General features: G+C 37.8%; 1 protein-coding gene across 1 annotated transcript in view; it reads right to left on the minus strand.

Annotated features, from left to right (window-relative positions):
- The window catches only part of Erich3 (glutamate rich 3), a 104,420-nt gene extending 95,083 nt beyond the window's left edge, over positions 1 to 9,337 (minus strand). Inside the window, exon 1 of the mRNA XM_021730096.3 lies at positions 8,947 to 9,337. Coding sequence (XP_021585771.2) covers positions 8,947 to 8,969 — 23 coding nt within the window. The 5' untranslated portion in view covers positions 8,970 to 9,337. The remainder of the gene's footprint in view (positions 1 to 8,946) is intronic.
- Positions 9,338 to 12,391: the final 3,054 nt, after the last annotated feature.

Genomic DNA, 12,391 nt, shown 5'->3' on the forward strand with positions numbered 1-12,391 from the left:
ATTACCCAACTGTAAAATACTTACAAAATGAATAATAGATGTTGTTACTGTTTAAATCATACTAGTTTTATTTTCCCTCAATTGTAGTTGAACACATTACTAACTGATACAATCACGATGCTATCCAAGACCTCAATAAAGGTCTCTAACTTCTAACTTTTGAAACCTATTTTTTAAACTCACTATTCTGGCTTTTTTGAGAACTTCAGTAAATTCCAATGAAATAAATTTCTATAACATAGTTAAGTTTTTAATATAGTAGCTTAGTAACTAGCACATAGTAGACAAAAAATATAAATTGAATGAATGAGAAAATATATTCTTGGGATCCACAATAAGTGATCACTAAGAGGAGATACTTTTCAGCAATTACTGGTCTAAGTTTACGGTATCCTGGGGGATCCAATGAGGACCCAAAGGTGTAGAGAGATGTGGTCTCCATCCTAAGGACCTCAGGAGTTTGCAATTTATATGGGAGATATGAAGGCCATTCAGATACTACAAGGCAAGTGCCTTCATGGTACTTGATGGTGTCCATTTAAAAACAGTTTAGAAACAAATTTTCAAATAGTATAGCTTTGTCGATATAACTTTAAAAACAGCAATAAAAACTTTAAAAACAGAAATACACGGAGGAGAAACAAAAATGACAAAAAATGCTAAGGGTCACACAAAAAATACTATGGTTGGTAGAATGTCAAGCAATCTGGATTTTTCTTCTTTGTACTTTTCTGCTTAAAGAAAAAAAATTTTCAAAATACAGAGAAGTACAAGGAAGAAAAGGAAAAAAATTATATCTCTAGTACCCAGAAATCTTAAGTTTCTTCTAACTCTACTATTCTAATTTACAGCAGATTATTTTTATTTGAATCTAAAAGAACAGGAAACAATATTATGGTAAATATCTTGGAGCAAGCAATGAAGAGAAGCAACTTCTTAATATGAGAGCTACATAATATTCGCAAATATGAAATATTACAGTCTATCCCATGTAGAGAATGCCAAATTAACTGCTACTATAAAACACTATGATTCAATTCAATTTAAAATCTTTAGTTTTTAATGCTGTTTCATAACTACTATGTGCAATTTATATTGTCTGTTTAGTTCCCTGCTGTTTCTTCCCTTGTTTCAATATTTTGCCCTAAGAGTTTTCATTAATTTATAAATGTTTATGACTATTATAGAAAAATAATAACAGTCACAGAAAAATGGATCAACGGCTTAAAATGTTCAATTTTATATCCCAATCAGCGTTCAGGCACTGAGAGGTGGGGAGTAGGTTGATTACTAATGAGATTTAGCAAAAGAAAAGTTCAACATGTACCTGCGGAGCTCATTGAGTTATTATCTTAATTACCTCTACTCACTGGGCCTTCAGTCATATTTTTTGTTAGCTTTTGATTTTTATCTCCAGTTTGAACTTTTGGCTCCAAATATCCATTCCCCATATGATAGACTTAAAGCTTATACCACCTCCCCCTCGACACCGCCATTTATATGTAGAAATTCTAATCCCTGGTAGGAAGTAGGACCTTGGAAGGTGGTTAGCTGAGGGTGGAGTTTTCATGAATGGGATTATTGCCCTAGATAAGAAAATCTCCCCAAGACTCTTGACACTTTTGCCATGTGAGGTCACAGTTAGAAGACCACCATCTGCAAGCCAGGAAGCAGACACTGAACAGCCAGCACCTTGATCTTGAACTTTGCCGTGTCCAGAACAATGGGAAATAAAATCTTATTGTTGATAGGCCACACAGTCTATAGTACAACAGGCTATTTCAACAAATGAACTAAGACATCCATGACTCCCACATGTTATCTATGAATATGTCATTTATTTTCAATGACCCTGCATTTCTCATAAAGACCACCTTTGTTTTTTGCAGGGTCAAGTAATGAAGAGCATCAGTTTGTCCTAAGAGGCTGTATTATTAGCTGAATAGGGCTGCCAGAATGAGATATCACAGACCAGGTGGTGGCTTAAACAACAGAAATTGGTTTTCTCATAGTTCTGGAAACTAGAAATCTGATCACAAGATGTCATCGGGGTTTGTTTCTTCTGAGGGCCATGAGAGAAGGATCAGTTTCAGGCCTGTCTCCTTGGTTTGTGGATGGTCATCCCCCTGTGTCTTCACATGGTCTCCCCTCTATGCACACACTTATATCCTAATCTCCTCTTCTTATAAGAACATTAGTCACTTGCATTCTGCTGTCAATCACTAATTAGAGTAAATAAAATAAAATTTAAAAAGCAATAGAATGATAAAGGAGTCAAGGAAAAAAAAAGAACCATTCACATGGGATTAGGGCCCAACCCATTAATCTCATTTAACCTTATTACTTCTTAAAAGGCTTGTCTCCAAATACAGTCACATTCTGTGGTACTATGATGGTAAGGCCTTTGATACACAGATGGGAAGGTACACAATTCAGCCCATAATGCAAGAGTAATCAGGAAGGTGACCAATTTAAGTATGTAATATGGATTTAAACAAAAAAATAAATAAATAATGTCTGTCTTGGATACATAGAAAACACAAACAGCTATTCCTTCTCTTCTGAGTTGCCTGTGCTGAAAAACATAAAGGGATTATTGTTGACCCATCAAGAAAAGGACACAGACATCTGAGTCCTTCTGCATGTGTGTAAGTAGTTGGAATGGAAGGCAGAGTGTTGTGAAGCTCTCCAGGGAGTGTCTCAGAAGCAGAGGGCATGGGGCATGCATCTTTTGGCAGAAGACAAAGCTGCACAACACAATAATCTGCCCATAGACCAAGAAAAAGTTAACCATACAAAAAAAGACAAGAAAATAAGAAGAGTAAGGGGAAGAGTAGATTCAGGAGAAAACGAGAAATTTTTAAGGAATACAGATCTATCTGTCTATACTTTCAATGTCTTCACTTTTTAAGTATGCTTATTAGGGCTCAATAAACAAGTAATAATTTGACAACAATTCTCCAGAAACACCTTTTAATCCTAATATTGAAAGAATCTCAGGAAGGTATGAATTTTCTAGTTGGACTATTCAACTTGTCACATATTTTTCTCTTTTTTCCAAGAAAAATTCATTAATCCAAAAAGGCTAACCCCCAGGTAAATTACTTTAATCCAAGAATATTTTCTATTACAACTATGTACAGCAAGGATGGGGTCAATAAAAGATATGTTTCCTTCCTAAGAATCTTGCAAGAAAAGAAGATTTAAAGTTTCTGGCTCATGAGACAACCAAATAGCTATTGTTCAAGTAGAACCCAAATATGTATATAGTAAGTCTTACTATCTTATTTTTGGGTTGACTCTTAGCACAAATTTAAATATGCCCCATGATTAAGAATATGTATATATTAAAAATACACACACAGCTGGGCGCAGTTAAGAGCAGTTAAGACCGGTAATTGGCTATTTAAATAACTACAACAACAATAAAAAGCATAAATTAATGAGGTAACTATATATAGATACCTTTATTTTAAATAGTTTATTTTAATTAAAAGCATAAATGTCTATCTAGTCATTATTTTTTGCAGTGCTAAGGATTAACTTTGAATATGATTCAGCTTATTGTCCTCTATTCCTTCTTTTTAAATAAATTATGTACATACATATATCATTTGGGATTTCCAGTTCAGTGGAAAGTGACAAGGACACTTGCAAACCAACATGAATGTTGAATCCTAGATTCTGTTTTTATTTTTGCAAATTTTAACCCCACTTAATTGTACAATATTACTTTAAACCTCAGTTAATGTCAAATGTGACATTTATGGTGCCCTTCTGTGACATACACTGTTGTCAACTATTTGTGTGAGGAACTGAGTAAGCCATAGGAGGGGAAGAGCCCATAATGCTGTCCACATACTAATTCTCTTAGTTGATCTGCACCAAAATAAATCATCAGAGACTAAAAAATAACATTGGTAGTGTCTTGCAGTATCTGAAGTTTTCACTGCACTGGAAATTTAATGTCTCAAAAACACACAAACTTTATTTCAGATTATTTGGAGATAACGTTAGACTTGAGAATTGAGTCAGTAAAGCTATATTTTTCCATCTCCCTGATAAAACTTTTGTATAGTTATTAATAATCCCCCGAAATTGAGGAAGTCTGTACTTCTCCTCCCAGGGAAAGATGCTTTTCCTCATCAGAGACTCAGAGAAAGGAAGTGGAATGTTGGGAAGCCTACAACTAAGGCACAATGTTCTCTAATCCAAAAGTTTGCAAACTGGGCTACGTATACCCTGGGAATATCCAAAGACTTTCCTACATGAAATCAGGAAAAGATAGTTTTAGGAGAAGCATATTCTACTCCTCAAATTTCCTCTGTACTCTCCTAAAACTTCTCTTCCTAAAAATGTACTTGGGGTCATGATGAGTCTTAAGCACTGCTATTCTCCCTCCATTTTATATGACTCTCTATTTTTACAAAGAAAAGTATATATTTTTTTCACCATCTGGTGTCTTCTTAGGGTACATTGAACTTAAGAAAACGTAGGAGAAAAAAGGGACAATTTTAAGTGTTGTCTAAACGTTGACATAACAAATGGTTTTGGTGACCCCGAGCAACCAATCTGAGTGCATGCACTCCCCATTCTTTGCTGTCAACACAATTGAGTTGTCATGAAAAGTTTATCGGAAACATTTTTGGTAATAGATCACCATGTGATTTTTGACATGTAACTCTGCAGGAATGCAAAGAAAAGGGACATGGCTATTGTAACAAATCCCTCCCCTTCCCATCTACTTATATGAACAAGTTTGCTAAGGACCAGAGAAGACATGGCATGAATTAAAGAAGGAAAAAAAAAAAAAAAAAACAGAATCTGTACCAGAAAATGATCAGAAGTTGGAGAGGAAGCCATAATAAACGAGTCTGTTCAGCTCATCTCATTTAACTAGAACCAATTCACTCCTGGAATTGTTAATATTTAAAGCGAGGTGCAGAAGCTACCCAATTTGAATTTTTTGAGAACTTCAAATCTGAAATTCTTTGTTATAGAAAGAATTTTGGTGGTAGGAGTGAGCAACGGACAAGAATTCTACCAGAACCTTACAAAGTACTAAGTTTTCTAACTAAGGAGGCAAAGACAAAGAAAGCTACTCAAGAGTGCAGTGGACACTTAAATAGGAAATAGCATTGTACCAGGGTGCAGTAGTGCAGGCCTGTAGTCTCAGCAACTCCAGAGGCTGAGCCAGGCTGATTACAAGTTCAAAACAACCTTAGCAATTCAGTGAGCCCCTAAGTAACTTAGAGAGACCCTGTCTCAAAATAAAATATAAAAAAGAGGGTCTGGGTGCAGTGGTAAACGCCTGTAATCCCAGCGGCTTGGGAGGCTGAGGCAGGAGGATCTTGAGTCCAAAGCCAGCCTCAGCAACTGCAAGGCGCTAAGCAACTCAGTGAGATAGTGTCTCTAAATACAAAATAGGGCTGGGGACAGGGCTCAGTGGTTGAGTGCCCCAGTACCAAAAGATATATATACATATATGTAAAGGGCTGGGTAAGTGGGGAAGTGGCTCAGAGCTCCTGGATTAAAAGTGGCTTAAGTGCCCCTGGATTCAATACCTAATACCACCCCCCCCCAAAAAAAATGGTCGGTTTATATTTTTGTTGCTTTTGGATATACAAACTATCTAAAAACTGACAATTTTACATACAGTATTTTTTACTGTGATGAAAAATGACTGAATTATCAGGTAGTACGAAGGATATGTTCATTCTTTCTTTACCACCGTTGAGTATATTGTCACTACAGAAACCCTCTTTTTTATATTAAAAAGGTGTGAACAAATAAGTCTCAACAAACAAACAAAAAAAGCTTCTAAATCTTTGGGCGATGCTTCCAAACACATCTTCCGACTTTTTTTTTCCTTGTCATGAACTATAATGCTCCTCATTCATCTTTCCTCAAAGGAAATTTACAGTTGAGTGTGACTATCTCTGCTTAGAGCCAAGTGCATCTTTCACACAGGCAGCCAACTTCACATGGATTCAGGGATGATCCTTTGAAGGAGCCAGAAGAGCCGTATCATTTTATCCTCATGCATGACTGAGAAGTATAAAATCCCCATTCCACCTCTAGGACTAGTGCATAACCCACAAACGTACACACAAACAACAATGCTGGTGAGATTTAGCAAACTAGAGGGACTATCAATTGAAATTTTCCACTCTGAAACAATTTCATTAGAGATGGCAGTGCTGGAAACAGTATTTTATAGTTGACTTCCACCAAATTACAATGCAGCTCAGATTCAAAGTCTCTATTATCTTTGGCAGAGGTTTTTAAGACCATTTTTATTTACTCCAAAGTCTATATGAACAAAGCCAGCACAGGTCCTTTGCAATTTTAACATCAAGCACTTCATGCGGTAATTAAGTAAGTAAAAGATCTCAAAGAAAGCAACAAGAGAAAGCACCAGACATCACTTACTGATTGGTAGAATTTCGGGGATTTAAAATTTCTGTTTTACAACTGCACTTTATTACTGTTTTATCCTTAAGATGTAATAACTCCCAACTGCTTCAGTAAGGATGAAGAAGCCTTCACAGCTTTAATGAAACATTTTATTTGCTATTGAAACTTTTATTATTTCCAAATGGTAACAGACAAGAAAAATAATCACCACTTCTATTTGAAAAAAAAAAAAAAACTTTCAGTAATTTTGTTTTGTTTTGGGATAGATTTTAAGGCATTTAGATTTGTTATATTTATGCTTACTGTTTTAACTTAGTTTTAATGGACTAAAGAAGTATATACATATACACCCTATTACAAAATTATTAATTGAAATACTAGATAGTTATATACAATTATGCACCATCAGACAAATATTGGTCTATTCTGAATAAGAACATCTTGGCATTTAAGATCCTGTATATCCCAAAAGCTGACCATGGGCATGTGACAGTCACAGGTAAGGGACAAAGGCTTGGAAGTAGAACTGCCTGGCTTTGTATTCCAATTCTGATCCTTCCTAGCTATGCTGTCTTTAACAACTTCTCAGTTCTCAACTTCCTTATCTGTAAAAATGAGGGTGACTAGAACCCATCTCATGGGCAGTGGGAAGAATCAATGAGTTATTTCATATAAACCATTAGAATAGAGACTGACACATGGTAATCAATTAATAAATGTTTAGTTCTAACATGGTTTACATAGGTGAACAGATGCACTTCTAAACAGGATGTACTATCAGAAAATACCATTCATTCTCATACAATTGTTGAGTTTTACTTTATTCTGGACACTGTGCTAGGTACAGAGGGAACAAAGATTAATAAGATGTAGTGCCTCCTTCTCCAAGAACTTAGTATTTTAATGCAAAATATTTATTACTATCTTCATAACTTTTTTGAAGAGTACAAGAAGGATACTCTTTCACTAAATCACAAATTTGCTTTTTCCCTCTTGTACTTGGAACTAATAGAGCTTCAGAAAAATTTGACTTCAATTTCTGAAATCTTAATCATGCACAATTTAATAAGCAGCTTCAGGTTTTTCCACATTTTAAAATAGATGATTAAATGGTCTAATCAGATTCTAACTTAGCCAAAAACTTGAAAAACAGGAAGACAACCATGACTGACACATTCATTTTCTCAAATGTGGATGTACTGCAAACAGCAGCTGCAGAAAAATAATGCTATTTACATCCCACATGACCCATGGCCAACTAAATTGCACAGGAATTCAACTTCAAAACATTAAAGTACCTAAATGAAATTTCATTTAAGATAAAACATGAAGCGCATTTAGTCATAACTTCATCAATTTCTAAAAAGTTCTGAAACTGACTTCCAACAGGACACCTTATAAGGCTTGGTTTTTCCAAATGCTTATGTCTCTACACTCAAGAGAATTTATTCAACAAGTTTGACTATAAATCCCAAGAACAACTAATGTGGTGTTACAGACATCACAAACTCCAAATGATCTTAAATATGTTGTCTTTTGCTAATTTGCTGCTCTGGAAATGTGCAATAAATGCAATTAAAAAGGAAAGCATTTTTAAATTACTTGCAAGACCAACTAGGATATTTATCTGCCTACTAGATGTATCATAATAAAAAACCCATCTAATATGCATTACATTGCTTAATTCAGAAGGAAATTGGATATCATTCCTTCCAAAAAAGAAAGAAAGAAAGAAAGAAAGAAAGAAAGAAAGAAAGAAAGAAAGAAAGAAAGAAAGAAAGAAAGAAAAGGAAGAAGAATGGAGACTTTTTTGTGAGTGCGCCATAGACAATAATGACAATGTTAACTTTCTAGGATATACTAAATATTGACAAAATAGATCTTGTAAGGAGTCATCCTACCCAAGGGGAATCATGTATAAGCAAACAGGCACATATCGCCCTCCTCTTGCCATCCTTTGCTGTGTCATATCACTTTCCTTGGTTATAATCCTTTTAAAGGACTTTTGTGATCCCTTTTGAGATTGAGAAGATAAAAATCCTGACATAAAGGCCTCCCCTCCCAATGAGACCTTCCTCAACATGGAATCAACTCACATCTCTTTTAGATGCAAGCCTCTAGGTGAAAATTCATCTCCGATTCAAATCTCCAAACGAATGCATATTTTGGTAAACTCTCCTTTTGCATTTAAACACATATGTTCCACACCACAGGATCGTCTTCATCCTAGCTAAAGTCCCTGCTTAATGTATGCGTTTTTCACAACCTTTTTTTTTTTTTTAATCTTTCCAGGCTGAACGTTTTAAAATGGGGCGAAAGTCGGTGATAGAAGGGGAAGGAGGGGATACGATGCCTGGGATTTCTGCCATCCTCGCTGCAACCTAGAATACGTATTATTATTTTTTTTCTCTCTCTCCCCAGCCCTCCCTCTCTCCCCCTCTCTCCCCTCCGCAGCAGGAGGGAGAAGGAGGGGCCGCTGGCTGGAGCCGCCACCTGCCGCAGCGTGGAATAGCTCCAGTTGTCACTTACCCAGCAGGGTGAGAATGGCTCATTTTTGCAGGATCCCTTTTGGACCCCGCGGCAGGTGCGGCGGGTGGGTGCGTGGGGCCGGGTGCACACTGGCGCCCAGGCAGTTGCGCTTGCGGGGTGGCTTCGCACTGCGGTCGCCAGTGCGTGGGGCACCTGAGCTGGGCCGCCGCCCCTCGGCTCCCGGGCTCCCTGCAGCCTCCCGGGCCCCCACCCTCTGGCGGTATCCACAGCCTCCCGGTTGCTAGGAGAGGAGGAAGGCAAGCGCCTAGGGTCTAGAGCAGAAGCGCTGCTGGAACCCAGCCTGGGGGAAAATGGAAGTGAAGCCAGCTTTCCCTTTTTTTCTGGGCCCTGAGATGGGAGGAGACCCAGACGGGTCCCCTCTCTGTTGCTCTGTGGGCATGGGTTCCCTGGCATTCATAATCTGAAAACACAAACACACGGGGATGTGGGGGAAGGGGAGGAAGAGTGTACACACACACACACACACACACACACACACACACACACACACACACACACCTGTTTTGGCCTGTGTGTTTCATGTTAGGCCCTGGGGAAAAAAAGAACTGAGTGAAATGTCCGAAAGTAATAAGAGAGGTACAGCTACAGGGAAATGGTAGCGTTTCCAATCCTAAAACAGACCCTAGACTGCAAGTTTAAGGGTAGAAAAAAAATCTCCTTCTCGTTTCTATGTGGGTTTTGACTTTGTTTCTGCCTGTACAGGCCTTCTTTGTTTTTGTTTGAGGTCCCTGCTCACTCTAAGCTCAGTAGGCTAGCTGACAGCTTTGATGTTCAGAGGTAGAAAAGATGCAGTTGTTCAGGAAAGCATGCTGGGACAGTAATTGTAACCATATAGGAATCCAGGTCTAGAATGCAGGTCTCAGATGAAGATGCCTGCATTTAAATGAGAGCACCTTGGTAGGAGCAAGTTTAAGTGCTGGGTTCAGGTGACACTCTCTTTGGATTGATCTTGCTCTGTCAGGTTTTTGCTCCATCTCTGGCTTCAGGAATCCGTTCAGGAATATCTGGAGTGTCTGAGCTACCTGTGCATCTCCATTCTAGCTCATCCACACTCAGAGGTGAGAAGGACATCACCTCTTTCATGGCATTCTGCTTTTCCACCTGAAGGCCCAGCAAGCCTTTCAATCTACTTATGATGACATTCAAGGCCCTCCATCATCTGGCCCCAGTATCCTTCATCAGCCTCACTGTGACCACTTTCTACACCTCCACTTGCCTTCAAATCTAGCAAAACCAAATGCTTGTACTACCCCTATAATGGGAATATTTGTCTACCTTTAACTACAGGGAAACCTTTTATTTATCATTCAACACTCAGTTTGAACACTGTCTTCTTTGACATCCTCAAGTTTGCTGATGACACTGGTTTGTGTGCCCTCTTGACCTGGACATACCTCTATTTTACACTCACCATTGAACTACACTTGCTGGCATATGTGGTTTCCTTTGCCCTTTACATGTGAGCTCCTCTCTTTTGCAAATTTACTTTATTTCTCTATGTTCTCAGAAGCATGCAGCATTTGACAAATGTTTGGAGCAAAAATGGAGTAAAAGAAATCTCTTCTAAGGTAGAATTTTAATTGAGTACTTAGTAAATGTTTCTCTTGACTTTTTATTGAGCACTTACTAACATTATCTCATTTAATCCTCATCTTCACCTCCTGAGATTGGTTTTCTCCTCCATTTCATAGCTATACAAAACTGAGGCACAGAGAAGTCAATAATTTTGCCTGAAGTCTACAATGGCTGTCAAATGGAAAAACTAGGATTCAAATCCAGATCTGCTTGGTTCTAAGAGCTGTAATTTTAACAACAGTAGTGAGATTTCTTTTCCCCATATTTCTTGTAAATTGTTGCAGAAATCAATATTTTTTATGCCATCAAAGACTTCAGACCTGAAAGACCAGAGACATGGGGGTGGGGGAATTGAGGAGGATGCTAGTTCAATAGCTCAGATCTTGAGACTGAAGGATTCAGGGTTACTTTGGGGACCAGATGGCTAGAGCTAGAGATAAACAGAAGTCCTCTTTTTCCCCATATGCTTAGCCTCCACACATCTGACTGAGTCCCATTTGAGATTGCCCTTAATGCTCATCATAATTAGATTTCACCTGGATAAAAATCTAAAACTCAGGAGGCAGGGAGAAAGAGGAGAAGGGACTAGAAAGAGATATAATTTTCCAAAGGTGCTGCCTATCCCTAAGGAGGATGTAAATAATATGATCTTATATAGATACTACTTGTTACATATTGATTCATTTTTTTTTTTCAAATACAAAGTGGTATTCTCTCACTGGTAGAATGAGAAAGGAAATTAAAGTACACTATTTAGATACTTGGGATTCTTTAGAAATGATTCCCTGGCACTCTGCAGACAGTGAGGTACCCTCAACAGCATGCATTAATTCATAAATGGGGTTTGAGTTCTCCACCCCTGTGAGCTGCACAATTTCACATGCCTGATGAAAACTGCAAGGAAGCTACTAATTTTCACTTCAGAAAATGCTCACTGTGAAAATGCATTGGGAATTTAGCCAGAAGGAATTTTTATGTTAATTTCGTGTATGGAGAAAGGGAAAGGGAATAAAGAAAAAACTAAATTAAACGGTTTCAAGACCAAATAGTCACTGAAGTCATTTTCATTTTCTCTCAGGAAAACAAGCCCCCAGCTATCCCCAGTAGTATCATAAATTCATAAAAAGATTTCTGTTTTGTAGAAAGACCTTTGGAGTGGGAATTGGGGTCAAGAGATGAAGAGAAGTAGAAGAAGAGGTAAGGCAGGATTACACCTCCACTGTTGATTGCATCTCCACTTTGGGTGAACAGGACGGACGAGCACCAAAGAATCATAGATCCAAACTCTCAGTGACCATGTCCTAGATCCGGGGGTAGGGGGGTGGGTAATCTATGGCTTGCAGATAAATCCAGCCCACTGCTTCTTTTTGTACAGCCTGAAAAAAGCAATGGTTGCTACATTTGTAAATGCTTGGGGAAAAAAAAATCAAAAGAATATTCCAGTATGCAAACACACCGATTTTTGTGCAAATCAGTTACTGATGACCTTGTACAACAACAGCAGAGTTGAGGAGTTACACCAGTGACCCTATGGCCCACAAAAACTTAAAATATTTACTATCTGTTTCTTTACAGAAAAAAAAAAAAGCAAACCCTAGTCTATATTATCTTTACAAAGAGATAATTTATCCTCACAAACTTTGAGAACATGTGCCACCCTTTTTTTAACCTTGCATCCCCAGAACCTATCACAGTGCCTGGGTCCTGAATAAGCAAATAAATGAATATATTGGAGAAAGAAATATGTCTATATGCTTATCTTTCTTGTGAAGAAAACCAAATCAGGTAACCAAGACTTTGATCCAGATATAACCAGAAAGCATTGCAGGGGAAGTCTTCAAGGAGACTG

Source organism: Ictidomys tridecemlineatus, chromosome 11 (genome assembly GCF_052094955.1).
Source record: "Ictidomys tridecemlineatus isolate mIctTri1 chromosome 11, mIctTri1.hap1, whole genome shotgun sequence".
Lineage (NCBI taxonomy): Eukaryota > Metazoa > Chordata > Mammalia > Rodentia > Sciuridae > Ictidomys > Ictidomys tridecemlineatus.